Source organism: Nicotiana attenuata, chromosome 7 (genome assembly GCF_001879085.1).
Source record: "Nicotiana attenuata strain UT chromosome 7, NIATTr2, whole genome shotgun sequence".
NCBI lineage: Eukaryota > Viridiplantae > Streptophyta > Magnoliopsida > Solanales > Solanaceae > Nicotiana > Nicotiana attenuata.
In genome coordinates, this window is record NC_031995.1 from 52,861,126 (window position 1) to 52,880,285 (window position 19,160).

The 19,160-nt window shown below is 35.0% G+C and overlaps 2 protein-coding genes across 3 annotated transcripts in view; one reads left to right on the forward strand and one right to left on the reverse strand.

Moving 5' to 3' along the window:
* The window catches only part of LOC109229102 (cytochrome b-c1 complex subunit 6-like), a 10,975-nt gene extending 2,907 nt beyond the window's left edge, over positions 1-8,068 (forward strand). For both annotated transcript variants that reach the window (XM_019394420.1, XM_019394419.1), the window contains exons 3-5: positions 5,812-5,896; positions 7,402-7,491; positions 7,704-8,068. In XM_019394420.1, the coding sequence (XP_019249965.1) occupies positions 5,812-5,896; positions 7,402-7,491; positions 7,704-7,736 (208 nt within the window). In that variant the 3' untranslated portion in view covers positions 7,737-8,068. The remainder of the gene's footprint in view (positions 1-5,811; positions 5,897-7,401; positions 7,492-7,703) is intronic.
* LOC109229103 (GDSL esterase/lipase At1g28590-like) lies at positions 9,479-10,937 on the reverse strand. Its single transcript, XM_019394421.1, has one exon. The coding sequence runs from the start codon at positions 10,851-10,853 to the stop codon at positions 9,735-9,737; it is 1,119 nt and encodes a 372-aa protein (XP_019249966.1). The 5' UTR covers positions 10,854-10,937; the 3' UTR covers positions 9,479-9,734.

The window sequence follows — 19,160 nt, forward strand, 5'->3', positions numbered from 1 at the left end:
CGTAAGGTAAAGGGAAAGTACCGTACGTCGTAGTGCAAAACAACTAATAGTCAGCCAGCTCCTCCAAGGACTACATTAACGGGATAAATGATACTCTTGGACATGTTTATGTTGAAGCCTGAAATAGATTCAAAAAGCATCAGGATGAGATTGAGATATTGCACTTAGTTTTTTTTGCACCACAGAAAATAAATAAGGGTGTCATCGGCAAATGAGAGGTGGGATACAAAGATTGATGATCCTGAGTTGTTGCCCACTTCAACACCTTTTAACCATTGCAATTACTTGGCCTTCTCCATCATTTTACCGAGTCCCTCCATAGCCAGAATTAGGGGTGTTCATAAAAATCAAAAAAATCGAACCAAACCAAACCGACCAAAAAAACCGATGCTTTTTGGTTTGGTTTGGTTTTGGTTTTGAATTTTAAAAATCGATCAAATTTGGTTTGGTTTTGATTTTAATTAGAAAAAAAATCGAACCAAACCGACCATAGTAGTAGCTATTTCAAATTTATTATTACACCTATATATATGTATATTGTTATACAAAGTTTTAAAAAAATTATGATAAATGTTAATAGTTTGCACTTTTAATATAGTTCTTTACCTTTACATTCTAGTTTGATTGGTAGTTTCTTTTGTTTAGTGTAAGAATCCATTTCGTGTTAAAAATAACATATTTTTAATTGAGTCCTTAAATTATTCATCACTATTTGATTCAATTATCATCAATATATCTTGGTAAATATTAAATTTATCAAATGGCAATTGATTTGATAGTGTTACATTGAAAATGTGGTCGCAGGAATATGTGTTTGGTAGTGTATATCTTATATTTAAGAAAAAAAACAGACAAATAACCGAAAAAACCGACATAAACCGAATCAAGAAAAAGTTAATTGGTTTGGTTTGGTTCTAATATTTGAAAAACCGACTTACTTGGTTTGGTTTCTTCTAAGGGAAAAACCGATCCAAACCGAACCATGAACACCCCTAGCCAGAATGAAGAGAAAGGAAGATAGGGGATCTCCTTGCCTAATGCCTCTTTTAGGAGAGAAAAATTCCACTGGGCTTTATCGCTCCCCCTCCCTCCCGTACCTACTACGCGAAGAAACATATCTTATTTCGGTACTCTAGGCATCTAAATTGATTAGTGGAGTGGATCAAAACATTTTGCAAGTCATAATGGAAGTCAAAGGCGCCCAGAAGAATTGCCTTCTTCACTTCGTGTGCTATGTCATATGTCATATTCGTAGCTGACTGATTAGCTACGAAGGGAAAGCCGTATTATAGTTAATTGGTGTTATTTGTGTGATGGCACATGGAGAATGTTGATTGTATCTCTTGCGTACTATTACTGTTGTTGAGTTATGGGTTGCCCATATCCCATATATTTAACATTCAATAGGCACTTCCTAAGTAGTGGTGGATGCATTAGCAATTAGAAGGATAAGCAATAAGATGCTAGAAAGAAAAAGTTAGGAATATAGCTCCTATTTTTAAGTATTATGTGAATTTGTTTGTGTGATTTGAAAAGAATGGTGGGGTTGACTTGTGAGGTTCAAACCATTCGATAAGTATTTGAAATATGCAGGTAAATATCGTAATCAAAGAAAAACTAGTTGATTCTCATACTAGTTGTAGTTCTATATAAAATTGTACGGAGAGAGTAAATATTTTGGGAGTCTCGGCTCAATGAGAGAGTATAAAAAACATCCCTTTTTAATTTTATTGGTATAAAGTGTAAATTTCTTGACACCCAAGAGTGTGACCTAGTGGTTAGTGAAGTGATTGAAAATCATGAGATCTTCGAGTTCAAATTTGTAACCCAGCGGGGACAAAAAAATTAGGTGATTTTCCATCTGCAGTCTTGGTAGCCAGAGTTACCCGGTAGAGACAAAAAAATATTAGGTGATTTTTCATTTGCCCAAGCCCTTGTAGATAGAATTTCTCGGTACTTGTTCAAGTAGAAGGTAACAGTAACAGGTACTTGGTGGAATAGTCGTGGTGCACACGAGGTGGTTCGAACACCAGCAGTACAAAATAAAATATAAAAAACAAAAAGGAAATCATATGTTCATTTTTATGAGCATATTATGATGCACAGGTTTTGCATTTTATAACCCTTTACCTTTTTCCTAAGACTTCCTTATATGCGTTTTATAACCCTTTACCTTTTACCTCAGAATTCCTTATATGCATGTTGGTTCTTTTTTTTCATTTGGAGCGGGTGGCTCATTCATCGTAGCTAGGGAAGAACATGATAAGCTGATGCTTTTGTTATTAAGCCTTCACAAAAGTATTTAGAAGCCACACCATTAGCAAGATGTTGTATGACTAGTGTATTGGCGGTCTACCTAAGTTTCGCACCTTGTGGACTAATGGGACACAATGGCGTTCATCTTCCACACAAAACCTGCTGAAGTTGTTCATAGTATTTAGAGGGTGTTTGGCTAAGCTTATAAGCTGGTCAAACTAGCTTATAAGCACTTTTCGGCTTATCTACGCGTTTGGTAAAGTTAAAAGTGCTTATAAGTCAAAAATAAGCCAAAAGCCATAAGCTGGTCACCCCAGCTTATGAATTTTTAGCTTATAAGCACTTTAAGTTTGACCAAGATTTTTACTATTTTATCCTTAAAATATTTTTTTTTTGGAACAGAACTCTTACATCGATACTCACTGCCTTAAGTATTGTTTTAACCTCCCCCCCCCCCCCCCAATCCCCCTCTTCAAGTCTGCTATTTCTCATTGACTATTTAAGATAAGCAAATCTCTATTCCTTTGCATATTTGTATCTATGTGATTGTGTATTAATCTTTGAACTGTATGTAATAAATGAGGACATATTAAATTTTTGGTGTATTGCTTTCTAAGTGTTGTGGTGATGAAGACAATGTTTGTTTCTCTTCAAATATTTTGTCCTATTTAGGTTTATTTTTTACTGAGAAACTTTTGTCAATTTATTAATTATTATAACTTATGATTATATGCTTATCATAAACTAAATTATATTTATCATAGAAGTTATCTTATCTAAGCACATTTGTATTTAAAATAAAATGAAAAATAGAATATTTTGTATTTGAATCGATCTGGAATCTAAAATTTTGAAGAAATTACGCCCTTATAGGTGTAAACAGTTCTAAGGTTATTTAATTCTTTTAACAGAAAAAAGCTATCAGCACTTTTTTATCAAATATTGCAGCAGCTTATTATCAATTTTTTAACCTCCCCCCCCCCCCCCCCCCCCCCCCCAATCCCCCCATCTCTTCAAGTCTGCTATTCTCATTGACTATTTAAGATAAGCAAATTCTCTATTCCTTTGCATATTTGTATCTATGTGATTGTGTATTAATCTTTGAACTGTATGTAATAAATGAGGACATATTAAATTTTTGGTGTATTGCTTTCTAAGTGTTGTGGTGATGAAGACAATGTTTGTTTGTCTTCAAATATTTTCTCCTATTTAGGTTTATTTTTTACTGAGAAACTTTTGTCAATTTATTAATTATTATAACTTATGATTATATGCTTATCCTAAACTAAATTATATTTATCATAGAAGTTATCTTATCTAAGCACATTTATATTTAAAATAAAATAAAAAATAGAATATTTTGTATTTGAATCGATTTGGAATCTAAAATATTGAAGAAATTACGCCCTTATAGGTGTAAACAGTGCTAAGGTTATTTAAGTCATTTTAACAGAAAAAGAGCTTATCAGCACTTTTTTATCAAATATTGCAGCAGCTTATTATCAATTTCAGCACTTGTATCCAAACACATAACTGCTTATCTATTAAATCAGTTTCAGCACTTAAAAGTGCTTTTCAGCACCTAATGCTTGTCAGCTACTTCAAATCAGCTAATCCAAACGGGCTCTTATTAGGTAGATATATATATAATATATAAATACCTCCAAAATAGTCCTCTTTTTACGGTTACAAGTTTAAACTATGGGGGGTGGTGTTCCTAGCACTCCTCTGAACTCATTTGAACCTTACTCGGCCCCACTTGGCATAGGCATTATTTTGCACTTCCCAAAAGCATGTGGGAAGCCCCTTTCAGCCAAAATCAGATTTTCTTCCATATCTTTCATTAAAATATATTTGTCTTAATTTTTTATTTTCCTTTTCTTTCTTTTTCTTTTCTTTTTTCTCTTTCATTCTTTTCTCTTATCCACTGTTTTGAATAGCGTGAGGCGACAAAAAGCGATGAGGGCCCGCTTCACTGAGGCGAGAAGCGAGAAGCGAGAAGCGTAGCGCTCGCCTTTTCGATGTGAAGCGCCAATTAATACAAAAAATAAAATATTAAATTTGCATATATAAATAACTAAAAACTCAATAACAACAGCATATTAATAAATATATCAATTCAAAAACTCAATAGATAGAAATCAAATATTTTAATAAATTGTTTATAGAGAGAAATTAATTGTAGTTAAAGAGAGAAAACAACAGTTAATTGTAATTGTCATTATAGAGAGAAGTTAATATGCAAGTAATTGTTTACTAAACTTGAAAAAAAATCAGAAGCGAAAACAGAAGAAGAAAGAAGAGCAGAAGTGAAAACAGAGGTGAAAGAAAAGGAAGAAAGAATATTTCTACTGGAAATCAGTTGTTGCCGGAAAGAAGAAGAAGAAGAATAAAGAAGACTTACTACCTGAAAAAGAAAAAGAAAAGAAAGAAGAAAGAAGAGAGGTTTACTGCCAGAAAAGACGCAAGAAAAACAGTGGCTTACTGCCGGAAAAAAGAAAGAGAAAAGAAAGAAGAAAGAAGGGAGGCTTACTGCCGGAAAAACAGAGGCTTACTGCCGGAAAAAGAAAGAGAAAATAAAGAAGAAAGACGTACCTGTAAGTCGAAGAAAACCCTAAATTTTATTTAAGTCTTCTTTTTTCTTTTTTTTTTTTTAAAAAGCGACGCCTCTGTCGCTACCTCGCCTCGTTGCCTCGCCGGCGCTACTTCGCCTCGTCGGTGCCTTTTCAAAACGCATCGCAACACAACCAAAAAAGCGTCTGAGCCTCGCTTCGCGTCGCTACTCGCTATTAGCAACGTAGCGAGCGCTATTTACAACACTGCTCTTATCGTTCACCACCACTTCCACCACCACCAGTAAACAGTAAACAGCTTTCACTGCCAAGCAACAACCTTCATTCTAAAGTTCATTCAGCCCCTTTCTCAGCTAGTTAGCTCAGACAAATAATTTGCAAAGGATCCACTAACTCTCGGAAAAAATAGAACCCCAACACCAGTTTTAGAAATCCAAGAAAAGATTGCCTAATAGGTAAAAGTTCAACTATAACCAGAAAAGAGAACCTACTTAAATATTTCAGTAGAGAATACAAAGAAATGCCAAACTAATGACAAAAAAATAAATAGAAAAAGGACAATTTTCTTTCCACAATCAAACAAAGGAGATGATGGTGTTCAGTTTGTGTGACGTGTTCTTTTCCATGCTTGTGTCTAGTGATGGATGGTGTTGAAGGTTCTGCAATGGTGGTGTTCAATGGTGGTTCTAGGAAGGAGATAAAAGTGGACGGATCCGGGCTTTGGAGCTATTCCATATTTTCAGTTTGTTTGTTGAATTATTGTGTTCTTGTCTAATGAGCTAAAGTGTGAATTTTAGTTAGTTCACAATTCCTCAATGCCAATTCTGAAGTTGTATCTGTATGTCTGTTATTTTTTTAAAAACTATGCATCACTCACTCGATGTTTTTTTGATATACCTGACGTATTTTTTTTTCTTTTATGAGCTCCAGCAGCTCTTTTTATGCCTTAGGAAGTATGTTGCTAATACTTTTGTTTGTTCAGGTCGGACGAGGAAGTCGTTGACCAAAAGAAGACACTAGAAGAGACTTGCAAGCCGAAGTGTGTAAGGCAACTTAGGGAATATCAGGTGATTCCCATTACAATGAAAAAAGAATTTGTCTTTCAGTGGCCTCGTTTGTGCTTATTTAATTTTTGGAGATATTTGTTATTCCTTAGGGCCTCTTTGTGCTGGCTGTATTAAGTAAATTTGAACTAGTGATTAACAATAATCAAGACTTGATTTGTTATTCCTTTAGGGCCTCATGAACTTCCTTCTTCTTCAATCTATAGCTAGACTGGATCTTCTAGACCAAGCTTACAGGTAAGGCTTTCAAATGAAGACCAACAGCTAATCATCTGTCTTCTAGCTCCTATGTTCCTGGCCTGCTTGAAAGGCTACAGTGCCTTTCTACCTCCCTTATTTCATGCCATTGTCCTGTGCTTGAACCTCTTTCTAGATTAAGCTTATAGTTAAAGCTTTCAAATGAAGACCGACTGCTATCTTACTATGACTTTTATGTTCCCCTATTCCTAGTCTCGTTGAAAGACTGGCAGCAAAACTGTTTACTCAGCTGACCGTTACCTTGCAATGGGCAAAGAGAAGGTTTTGGAAAGGAGGAAGTAGTTACCGAAGGAAAAAGTAGAAACAAGTCCTGTCCTAGGTACGGAGAAACACCCCAAGGGCTTGAAACATTTTTACGGTTTCCCCCATTGTTTTGGAATTTTTTTGGGGGGGGGGGGGGGGCTAAATTGTGTGGACTCTTCATTTGTGGTGCAGCTGTACCCGTGTCGATACGACGTAGACACTAGTATGGGTGTGGGGTACGAACCGGATCTGGTCAATCAACTTTGGGTACTTTGACCACAAACTACGGAGAAATTAGAGATAAGATTTGGCATTTTGATTTCTTAAGACAAAAGCTAAGCTACTGTGATCTCTAGGTGGCTACCTATAAGTTAAGAATAGAAGATTAAGTTACCGCTTTTACAAGCCACATGTAAGTTTTTCGCATAATGTCTCATAATATAGGCATATTTTTTATAGCTCTATTTTTAGATATAGCCAAATTCCGGCACTCTTATCCATATCCCCGAATCTTAAAATTTAGATCATGAAGTACTGGATCTTTGGATTCGCTCCTGTATCGTATACCCACACCCAACTAAGGGGAGGAGTAATGGTGGCGGGGAAGGTGAGCAGGACTGCAGGGTATATGACCTTGGGCTAAGAGAAGCTAGACGCGGAATTTAGAGAGCACCCGACAAAAAAAAAAAGAGATACTGAATCCATGAGATCATACTTTTTTATCTGCAGCAACACGTTTAAATTCTGAAGAGTTAGATCTGTTGCTATATGATGCTAACTTTTTGAATCTGTCCTGTTTGTATGATGTTGCCAGGTGGGCAAATTTGAACAGTTAATGTTTACTTAGAATTTTGCATTTAAAGTAGTTAGAGCATGGAACTTGGAATGTTGAGTCTCCAAAGATTAGCTGTTTTCAGTTGGCTGAATCATTGTGCAAGCTAGCTTCATTAGTTATAGAAACTAGGGTTTTCTTAGTTCGTTCTAATTTGAAAATTGGCATCCTACAGGCTTGTGCTAAAAGGATAGAAGGTGATGAATCTGGGCACAAGCATTGCACTGGACAGTATTTTGATTATTGGCAGTGTATTGACAAATGTGTAAGCTCCTTGTTCTCAACTTCATAGTATTTGTTCCTTTCTTTTTTGAGGTGCGGTGGTTTTGGGGGTTGGGAGGAGGTGGAGCAGGTTGGCAATTGGAATGCGAAAGGTTCAAACGCCCGCAGTTACCCTTTGCTTGCTTTCTCCTCTAGTCTGTCCTTTCTGTTACTTTATTTAGTAGATTTTTCCTCAAAAACTTTTTTTGCATGCAGGTTGCGGTGAAGCTATTTGACCAGCTCAAGTAGCGAGGATGCAATTTGATCCTTTGGCATTTATCTTGATTTATCTTGCTGTTTTGCTATCGTACAAGGCGTTACCATATTGTTCCGTCATGACCTGCAGACTTGCAATCTTTTCTTGCAACATTGTAGCTGCGTGGAAAATTTCGAGCCATGATTATTAGTATAAACTTATTGAATAAAAGAAAACGTGTTTCCTCAAAATTGTCATTTCCGTTCTATTCGTTCAAATGATTAAGAATCCCTCGCATCAGATATTTTTCCTGATTTTGCGCTATTCTTACCATACTCTGTGCATCTGTTTCCTGATTTCTTCATATAAAAACTCTCGTTTGGTACCTTGTGAGTATTTCAACTATCACATGCAAGTGATAGACCCCTAAAATCTAAAGCTGAGGGCCCTCAATAGTTTTGAGCTTTTGTGTTTGCAGAGTAGTGGATGGTGTTTTTTTATGTTACATTAAAGTTCCGCTTCCCCAATAATAAAAAAAAGTGAAAAAATTGCGTTAAAGTATGCTTTCGATCTTGAGATTAAAATATTGGTAAATGAATAATTAAAGTTAGATAAAATGTAAGATGCAGCCAACACCTGGTAGAATACTTATTTTTGCGCTCTCGTTATTATGGATCAACATCTAAACTTTTCACATTATTCAGAGCTAGCTAGTTCATTGACTAATGGTTCCAACCAAGTAAGTGAAGTTTCACAAAAGTACCAGGATCCATAGTCTTCAACATCCTAGTTATTGTCCCTAAGAGCTATCGAATCTAACAAGTTATGAAATCAAATCAAACTTAAATGTCACACTACGATATATTCCACTCTGCCATCGTGTTATAATCTCTTCATTTAGCAACTGCAAGTAGCCTGATTTTATATATTGACAAAGGAAAGCTCGATGTAATTGTGGAGTCTTTGAGTCTATGTTGATTATTACTAATACAATCAATAAGAGAGTAAGAGCTCCATAGCAGATTAAAAGCACCACTTTGCAAATTAGAAGGCTGACAAACTTGGGTGAAAGAGATAAAAAAAAAACAATCCGACTTCAATGAAGCTCTATCACTGCCTAGTCAAGTTAGAGCTATACAATGAAGCAAGATCAATGATGCATCTCAAATTTCAGATTTAGGCCAAGGAAGGTCTATTCCACTGTCAATGATTTTATTAGCTGAGCTCTGTGCTACATTTTTCAAAGCTTGTAATGGAGGGGCCACTCAAATATTAATTGATAGTTTTATGCAAGCCTATATAAGAATGACTCACACTAATCAGCATTATTACGGAGGTTAAGGTTGATGTCCTCCTCCAACTAGAGGTTAAGGTTGATGTCCTCCTCCAACTACTACTTCCTGATATTATATACTCCCTCCGTTTCATATTAAATGATGTACTTTCCTTCTTAGTCTGTTCCACAATAAATGACACATTTCTAAATTTGGAAATAATTTAACTTTAAACTCCTCATTTTACCCATTTTACCCTTAATGAAAAGATTTTATAACCACACAAAAGTCATGGTCCCACAAACCTTTACCCCTTAAGCTTTTAAGACCACAAATTTCAAAAGTTTTTTTTCTTTTTTTCCTTAAACTCCGTGCCGAGTGAAACTATCTCATTTAATTTGAAACGGGGGAGTACTAATATATATAGAGAGAGTGGGTGGGTGGGGGGAGGGTTTAGGGTTGTGCCTAACCTACAACCAGTAGGGCTGATCTTTTGGTTATAAAAAGAAAAGAAAGAAACAACAGCTGCAAGTAGTGTTTGATATTGAATCATTCATTCCTCAGAAAGGACACCCTGATGTTTAAACCACCCAGCTTCACCCTCCAAGAACAGAAGTTCGTAATAAGAACATTGGCTCTAACTATTTATTTGCAAACAACAACAATCATTCTTTAACTTATACTCTATTTCACCTCTTCATGAAGAAGAATGTTGAAACTCTTTATTACCAAACAAGAAAAAGCACCCCTAAGAGAATCTTGAAATTAAGTCATAAACTAAACAGTACACCCTAATCTTGAAAGCATGTCCTTGACGATAATGTCTGTAATACGACGATGAGCTTCATCTGTCAAATGAATGCCATCCCAGTGCACGTATTGAGCCGGGTTAGAACAAGCTGTTACACTAGCTGATCCACACACATTACTGAAATTAAAATTGTATCTTCCACCAGTTCCACAGCAAGCAGTTAGCAATGTGTTTTGATTAAATCCAAAGGAAGAAGCACTTTGAAGAAGAGTCAAAAACGCCCCATTATAATCCCCATAAACGATTTTAACACTAGGAAATTCGCGTCGTAAATTATCCAAACCTCTGTTTAGGTATCTGTGATGGTATGAAGCAAAATCATTATAATTTCTCAAGCAACCTAATTGGTCATAAGCATTGGCATTAGTATCAGGAAAAGTTGTAAGGTATAGAGGAAGACAACCCAACGGAAAAAATCCTGGTACCAAAATACGAGTTGCCCCAAGCTGAATCACATCTTTAATGCCTCTCATAATGCCCGCAACAACAAAAGGAACGTAAGTCCGTACCTCAGGTAATTGTTTTCTTTGGAAAAAATTATTATAGTAGTCATTGCCACCCCATTCCCCCATTACTACTAAAGAGTTACTGAGAGTTTGTGCACAATTGGAACCACAGGTAGACTGCAGGTGTGATTTGAACCAACCTAGTTGAGCCGCAAGCGGCGTATTCCAGGCGGGTAACCTGACATTCCGGGCAGCCCAGAAAGAGGAATTCAACGTTGTGGCACCGGCGACGGCGAAATTGACGCCTTGACTAAAAGTATTACTACTGTCCAAGTAAGCATTAAGGAAAGAGAGTTTAAGAGCAGAGGAAATGTAGTCGATAATGATACGGCCGTCGGAGAAGCGGCCAGTAGGTCTCTTAAAAAATGTCTGGCCGTAAGGAGCTCTGTTGGCACGGAATATGATGTTAGCACCAGGTGTACGGATGACATTACCGGCATCGGCAAGTGAGTCGCCGAATTGGTAAACGGATTTGATATTACATTTAGTTTGGGCAGCTGAAGGAGAAGAGAAAAATGCTAAAGTTATGATGAGTAAAAGAAAGAAAGAGAGTTTGGGTAGAGAAATTAGGGAAGCCATTGAAGGAGGATACTAATTTACTGTAGGGTGCTAGTGCTATATATATATATATATATATATGACCCAGAAAGGAACAGAGAGAAAACTACAGAAATCTCCATACCTGTATATTATGTGGTTGTCATTTCCTTGCCTTTTGAATTCTATTTTATTATCAACAACTTTTACCATTTCGATTTTCGAAAGAAAGCACATACTAATAAAGTTTTATCAAGTGCAGTAACAATATATTCACTGCCTTTCTATCCTAATGACTAAAGCTATCCATTAACGACGCCATGAATTACCCAACGGCCATGATGGCTTTCTGTTTAACACTCTTGATCCGCAAGGCTGGAGCTAGGAGTGGCAAATAACGTGTGGGTCAGATTAGATATGGTTCGGGTCGAAAACGAGTAATGAAAAAATGGATAAATTATTCGATCCTACCCATTTTAATACGGATAAAAAAGGGGTTAACAAGTATTATCCATGACTACTTGCATATGATCACTTTTGGGAGAATTCTTAGTCTCCCTAGCTTGAGGGCTTTACAAATGTAAAAGTTAGACCCATTGGTTATTCATTTTCTAAATAGATAATATGGTTCTTATCCATATTTGATCCATTTTTAAAAAGTTCATTATCCAACCCATTTTTTAGTGGATAATATGGGTAGTTAACTGCTTTCTTTTAATCATTTTGTTACCCCTAGCTGAAGCTAATGTATCAGGGTTTGGGCGGACCAAGTAGTTTTTGCTCATATTTTCAAAAAGAATAGCACTATTACTTTAACCCTCGTACTCCAAACTATGTCAATCTTTTTCAAACCGAGGAAAATATTTGTATTAAGAAATTTATTTATTTATCTAATTGTAAACCCTATAACTAAGATAAATTTTTGGTTTGATGATAAGTTTACAATGCATGAACTTTAAATTCTGATTTCGCCCCTCTATTGATCCGTTTGAAATGCGATATGTCCACAATAACGGTGACCTAAGTCTCTGCAGCAATGTTTCTGCAGGTGCAATCTTCCTTTTTCTTTTTTAACTTCACTTCATTCCCAACAACTACAATGCAATGCATGTAAAAATGTTCGTAACATGCATGTTCAAGTTCACAATTATAACATGTTCGTGGTCCAAAAATATACAATTTATAATAATCAATTTTATTTACCTTAAAACTTGCTATCTTTGTCCAAGATTATTACTCCATATATAAATTGCTTACGGGATGCCAGTTTCTTTTCAATAAACAATTTGGACGAAAATGTATACGTTTATTGTGAAGTAACTAAGTTCTTTCCCACAGTATTCTTTCTTTTCTTTTCCTAAAGGTAGGTCAAGTTGTGACTATTATACTAGTAGTATCTTGTACGTATATAGTTTGTATTAGAAGATACAGAGGTAATTCCAGCCCTAACTTTAACTAGTATTTAATATCCTTTAGCCGATAATTTCTGTATTTAAATAGTTTTAATTAAAAAGCAATGATTATTGGACCCTATTCCAATTTAATAAGCCGAATTATTAGGCAGAAAAGTAACATTGTTAAGAATCCCAGGCTGGAGGTGGTCTTTTGTCTTTTGCTTGGAGCAATTTGTTGATTCCGTGACTGCTGATTTAAATGATTGTGCTTGTTTGGCACTTTCGATTTTCAATACATTCAAACTAAGAGATGTTTGGTAAATTTAAAACTCGCTTATGAGTACCTTTTGACTTATTTACGTACTTTCTCCGGTCCAAAATAAGTAATTATTTGGCCTTTTTTTGTGGTCCAAAATAAGTGATTTTTCCAGAATTCAATAATGAATTAATTATTTTTTTCCTACATTGCCCTTGGAGTAAATAGTGTTGGAGTACGTGTTAGGAGTGTTTATGTGAAAATATAGTAAAGATTAATATGGTCAATTTCATTGCTAATTAATGTTAAAAGGTGAGTTTCTTAATCTGTGTGAAAATAGCTAAAAAATCACTTATTTTGGACCGGAGGGAGTAATATTTAAAGTGGTCAAAATCAGCTAAAGTCACAAGTTGCATATTTTATTTGACTAAGATTTTACTATTTTATCCTTAACTTTTTTAAAATTATCAAAATACTTTATCTAAGACGGAACCTTAACTTCCTTTTCACTTCGTATCCTTCGTTCCTTATTTTCATTAAAAAGGTACTTTTAAATTTATAATATTTTTGTACAATTTTTAAAAGCATTTTAGTTATTTTAGCAAAAGAAAGACTTACTAGCACTTTTTTATCAAATATATTAATTGTTTATTTTCAGTTTCAGCATTTCTATTAAAAAACGTAGCTGCTATTTATAAAATCAGTTTCAACACTTAAAAATTCTTTTCTTACACTTAAAACTTATCAACTATTTATAATTAGCAAAACCAACTATCGGAAACAGTCTTTCTGCCCTTCCAGGGTAGAGGTAAGGCTGCGTACATCCTACCCTCCCCAAACCTCACTTGTGGGACCACACTGGGTTTTTGTTGTTGTAAAACCAAGTGGGCTCTGAGTAATAAAGTTAATTTCTCAAATAGTCAATCGATTTTGAGAAAATTACCTAATGGAAGTCCCAATAAAATCACTCAAGTTCATACATTTATCTTACAAAGCAATGGCTGAAAAGCGTTTTTGAAAGTAAGCTGAAATAATTTTGAATATAAAATCACTTACCGCCATTACCAATATAATTTATATGGTAGTAAAAGTGAGAAAGCCTTAAGTAAAATTTAATATATATATCTATCTATATCTATATCTATATTATATTAAAAGCACAAAGGCGCTTAACGAAATGTCGTTCGCTTTTTTCTACCCTTTAAAAACATATTTTATATTGGATAAAATTGAAAATAAAACAACTTAATATTTAGGAGTTCGAAATCAAATAAGTTGCTTTCCAATATACCTTATGTTGGAGATCTTTTCCTAATAAAGACACAAAATATTAAGAAAATAAAAAATATATTAAAAAATTTGGGAGGAAAGTTTCTTTTTCCAACAAGGAAACTTCACTATTTGTGTTATTTTTTTTGTTCTTTGTCCTTATATAATCATATGAGACGAATTTTATCTCTTTATTTCCTTTCATATGAACAATTTGCTTTTGTTAAAATTTAAATCATATTTCTTTAGAAGCTTGGTTGTTAAACGCTTTTTGTCTACTCTTAAAATTAAGTACGACATGCTACGGAGAATAGTACGTGATTTATTTGTGAATTTTTTTGAAATAATAATAATTATTTGAAAAAATAATAATTTGTGAATTACTAGGTTTTGAAAATAATAATTATTATTGGAAAAAATAGTACGTGATTTATTTGTGAATTTTTTTTAATTATCATTTGTTAAGAATGAAATAGAATCAAGCTAGAAATATCATTTAAATTTAATGCATATTCTCATTAAATAGATGAAAAAGACTTTGTTTTTTTGGTAAAAATGAAACTAATAATATTTCTAAGAAAATTTATTACATAATTTACTAAAAATAAGAATTAGATCGAAATTTATCTTGTAGCTTATAGGATCTTTGGATAATGTGTAGCTAATTCGTCGCTAAATAGAATTAGCGATGAATTTTTATTTTGTAACTACATAAGCTGTTCATGGCTAATTCTTTTTCTTTTTGCAGCTGACCTCTTTAGAATACATTGTACCTAAATGATCACGTTGATACAAATTAAAACAAAAGAAGGGGATACTGTCACGATCCAAAATTCATTAAAGGCCGTGATGACGCCTAACACCGCTGTCATGCAAGCCAACAATAATTAATTAACTTAATTACTCCTTTTTAGTATTTGAAATCACGATTTCCTTCAATTTAATTGTGAAAGATGGAATTTACTGAGTAAATAATAGTATTTTAACAATTTCAATACTGAACAATCCATAATCACCCCAAAACCCGGTGTTACAAGTGCATGAGCATCAACTAGGAAGTAAAGTAAAATACAGCATCTGTCCGGAAAACAAATTGGACAGAAAAAATATTAATACTCTGAAGGGGACTCTGCTGGCTGCGGGTCGTAATATAGAATCCAGCTCACCTAAGTCCCGCATTAAACACGCCTCTGCTCTCACAAGGCCACTAGACATATATGTACCTGCACAAAATATGCAGCAGGTGTAGTATGAGTACGTAAATCAACGTGTACCCAGTAAGTATCCAGTCTAACCTTGAAGAAGTAGTGACGAGAGTTCGGCTCCGACACTTACTATGGGCTAACAATAAAATGTCGATATTATATTTAAGCATGGAATACATAACATAGCTGAAAATTCAATAACCGGAAATAATCAACAATTCTTTTACTAATAGAAATTTCCAAAATTCATTTTTCATCATTTAACAGTTTATATCTCAAGCCAATAAGCAATGTCAATTATTATTAGTTCCAAAGAGTTATCATGCGCAAGTCATGCCGAGGTCGTATGGTCCGATCCAACATATAAATATAAACTGTGCACTGCCGAGGGTCGAACGACACGAACCAACATATAAATATAAACTGTGCATTGCCGAGGGTCGAACAACACGAACCATAGATGCATCTATTTAACTTGCCAAGGCGAACGGCCCGCTCCAATGAGAGTAGTGAAAATTTACCCTGCTCGCAGAATATATTTGCGACGCGTTGAACATAGATTTTCTTAAGTTATTATAATATTCCTTAATTCTTTCAAAAATACGAAATCTCAAATGAAAACTTTTAAGTCTAGAAATCTTCAATTTCAACTCTTTTCAAGGCAAATAATAAACATAATCAAATAACGGTATCAACAAGGCATGGTGTAACCTAAAACTACTCGGACATAAGTATGAATAGTAGCTACGCACAGACTCTCGTCACCTCGTGTGTACGTAGCCCCCACAAATAGAAGCACATATTAATTTAGTTCACCTATGGGGTTAATTCCCTTACAAGGTTATAAATGAGACTTACCTCGCTCCGAAGTTCCATTTTTCGGTCACAATTTTGCTCTAAAGCCCCAACTTGGTGCCGCTCAATCAGAAACTAGTCAAACAACGTGCAAATTAATCAAAAATATACTCCAATGCTTGAAATTTAAATATTTTTTAAAAATTTCCAACTCCGCTCGAAAAGTTGGCAGTGGGGCCCACGTATCGAAACCGACGAAACTCACAAAATCCGACAATCCATTTCGATACGAGTTCAACCATACCAATTTTATCAAATTTCAATAATAACTTGACCTCCAAATCTTAAATTTTCGTTCTTGAAAAGTTTTGCAAAAATCTTAATTTCTTCCATTTAAATCCGAAATAAATGATGAATATAACCATAGAATTATGAAGTATAATTACTTTCGGATATAGAACACTTACCCCAATCCATATCGTGAAAATCGCCTAAAAATCACTTCAATCCGAGCTCCATAGCTCCAAATATGTTAAAAATGGCCGAAACCCCGAAATATAGCTCCTGCCCAGGTATTTACTCTTCGCGATCGTGGAAAATGCATCGCGGTCGCGAAGCACAACTTTTCTCAGCCCAAAATTTGCCAACCGCGATCGCGAAGAACAAGTGCCCAGCTCTGCCAAACAGCCTCTAGTATAATAGTCATAACTTTTTGTACAAAACTCCAAATTGCAAATGGTTTAACTTTTTGAAAACTAGACACCAAGGTTACAAATTTCATGCTTTTCTCATCTACCAGTTCCTTATAGATTACGAGATATAAGCTTCCAAGTCAATCCCGTACAATACAAATTTCTTCTTCGCGATTTCCAAACTCTTCCTGGATAGGCTGTGGTGTACCAATCATAACTTTTGGTATATAAATCCAAATGCCAAATGGTTAGATTTTCTGAAAACTAGACACAAAGTGCTTCAGCTTTTATTTTGGATCATCTCAAAATTCCTTATAGATTGCGAGGTATAAGCTTTCAAAGTCGGGTCAGTGCAACAGAAAGTTTCCTCTACGCGATCGTGAAAGGTCTTCCGCGATCGCGAATCACTGGCCAATTTCTCCCATTTTACTCATTGCGATCGCATCCAATTCCTCGCGATCGCATAGAACACTGCTGTAGCAAAAATTCAGCAGCTAAAAATGGCCTAGAAATGGTCCGAAACCACCCCGAAACTCACCCGAGCCCCTCGGGACCCCGTCCGAACATACCAACAAGCCTCAAAACATAACACAGAACTGCTCGAGGCCTCAAATCACATCAAACAATGTCAAAATCACGAATCACACCCCAATTCGAGCTTAATGAACTTTAGAACTTCAAACTTCTACATTCGGTGCCGAAACCTATCATATCATGTCGATTGACCTCAAATTTTGCATACAAGTTACATTTGACATTACGGACCTACTTCAATTTCCGAAATCGGAATTTGACCCCGATATCAAAAAGCCCACTCCGGTCAAACTTCTCAAAAATCTTCAAATTTTCAACTTTCGCCAAATGACCCCGAAATGACCTACAGACCTTCAAATCCACATCCGGACGCGCTCCCAATACCAGAATCATCATACGGAGCTATTCCCAGACTCGAAATCCCAAACGGACATCGATAACATTGAAATACACCTCAACCCAAATTTATGAAATTCTTCCAAAATGCCAACTTCCACAATAGGTGCTGAAACGCTCCTGGGTCATCCAAAACCCGATCCGGACATACGCCCAAGTCCAAAATCATCACATGAACCTGTTGGAACCTTCAAATCCCGATTCATAGGCTGTTTACTCAAAAATCAAGCCTTGGTCAATTTCTCCAACTTAAAGCTTCCGAAATTAGAATTTTCTTTCCGAATCAACTCTGAACTTTCCGAAATTTAATTCCGACCATACGTACAAGTCATAATACCTGAAGTGAAGCTACTCATGACCTCAAACTGCCGAACGACGCACTAGATCTCAAAACGACCGATCGGGTCGTTACAAATACATAATAGAATTGAGCTTCCAATATTATCTTTGTTACATTGTTATCATGCTTAGCTACCAGATTCACTACTTTATTAATTAAATAGATTTATATTAATCATTTTGAAGAGTTTATATTTTCTAAATTTTATTTACCATTCAAACATGTGGTTTAATAATATTTATGAAATTTTTTAAAATTATATATACACTTATATATTGTTCTCGCACATATCCTAAAAGCAAGAAGGCCTTTAGCAAAATGTCGTTCGCCTTTTTTTTTTTACCCTTTTAAAATAAAATTATACTCCCTCCGGTCCAAAATAAGTGATTTTTGGATGTTTTCACACATATTAATAAATTCACCTTTTAGCATTAATTAGCAATGGAATTGACCATATTAACCTTTACTATTTCACATAAACATTCCTAACACATATTCCAACACTATTTACTCCAAGGACAATGTAGGAAAAAAATAATTAATTCATTCTTGAAATCTGGAAAAATTACTTATTTTGGACCACAAGAAAAATGCCAAAAAATCACTTATTTTGGACCGGAGGGAGTACTAGACAAAATAGTCATTTGATTATTCTCCTAGCTAATACTTAGGAGTTTTAAATTAAATCAGATTTATTACTTATTAAATTTTTCCTTATTTGAATTTAGTAATAAGTACTTATAATTAGTAATTTAAAATCATTTAAGTTTTACCTTATATAAATTTTACAATTAAAGTATGATTAAATAACACCAAATCTTTATGCCTATGAATTTTCTTCACTTGAGCGTTTTTTAGTGCAAAACAATGTAACGACCCGACCAGGTCGTTTTGAGCTCTAGCGCGTCGTTCAGCGGTTTGAGACTATGAGCAGCTTCACTTAAGGGTGTTAAACGGGTGGGCCGGGCCGGTCCGGGTAGGGAAAGGTTGAAACCGTCCGGGTTTCGAACCGGGCCAGTTACGGGTTAGGTACCGGGCTTAACGGGTTCGGGTCCATCCGGGTAAAAAAAAATGAACCGTAAGGGTTATAGGTCCAAGGGGCCGGGCCGGGCCGGGCCGGGTTAGTGTAATTTTTATTTATTTTTTGTATTTTCTATAACTATTGTAAGTTATATTAATATAAAGTAAAAATATAGAGAATACAATGAAGATGGGGAAAAAATTGCACTTATAAATTGCAAGTGCTACATTTATTTCAAAATTCAAACTTACAAATTGAATGGTTTACATTTAACAACAAGTAAATTAACAAAAAAAGAGTAAATTCAAAGGTTTTGCGTTGCCTTAGTATGTTCTCATAATCAATATGAACTGATTGACCTTCTTCTGGAGTGTTAAATTCAGATGGGTTACCATGTGTTAATATATCTCCAAGTTCCTCATCTTCTGGGCTGTCAACATCTTCACG

What these genes read in the sequence shown, in the direction of transcription:
- LOC109229103 (XM_019394421.1), bottom strand. Translation starts at nt 10,853, where the DNA reads ATGGCTTCCCTAATTTCTCTACCCAAACTCTCTTTCTTTCTTTTACTC.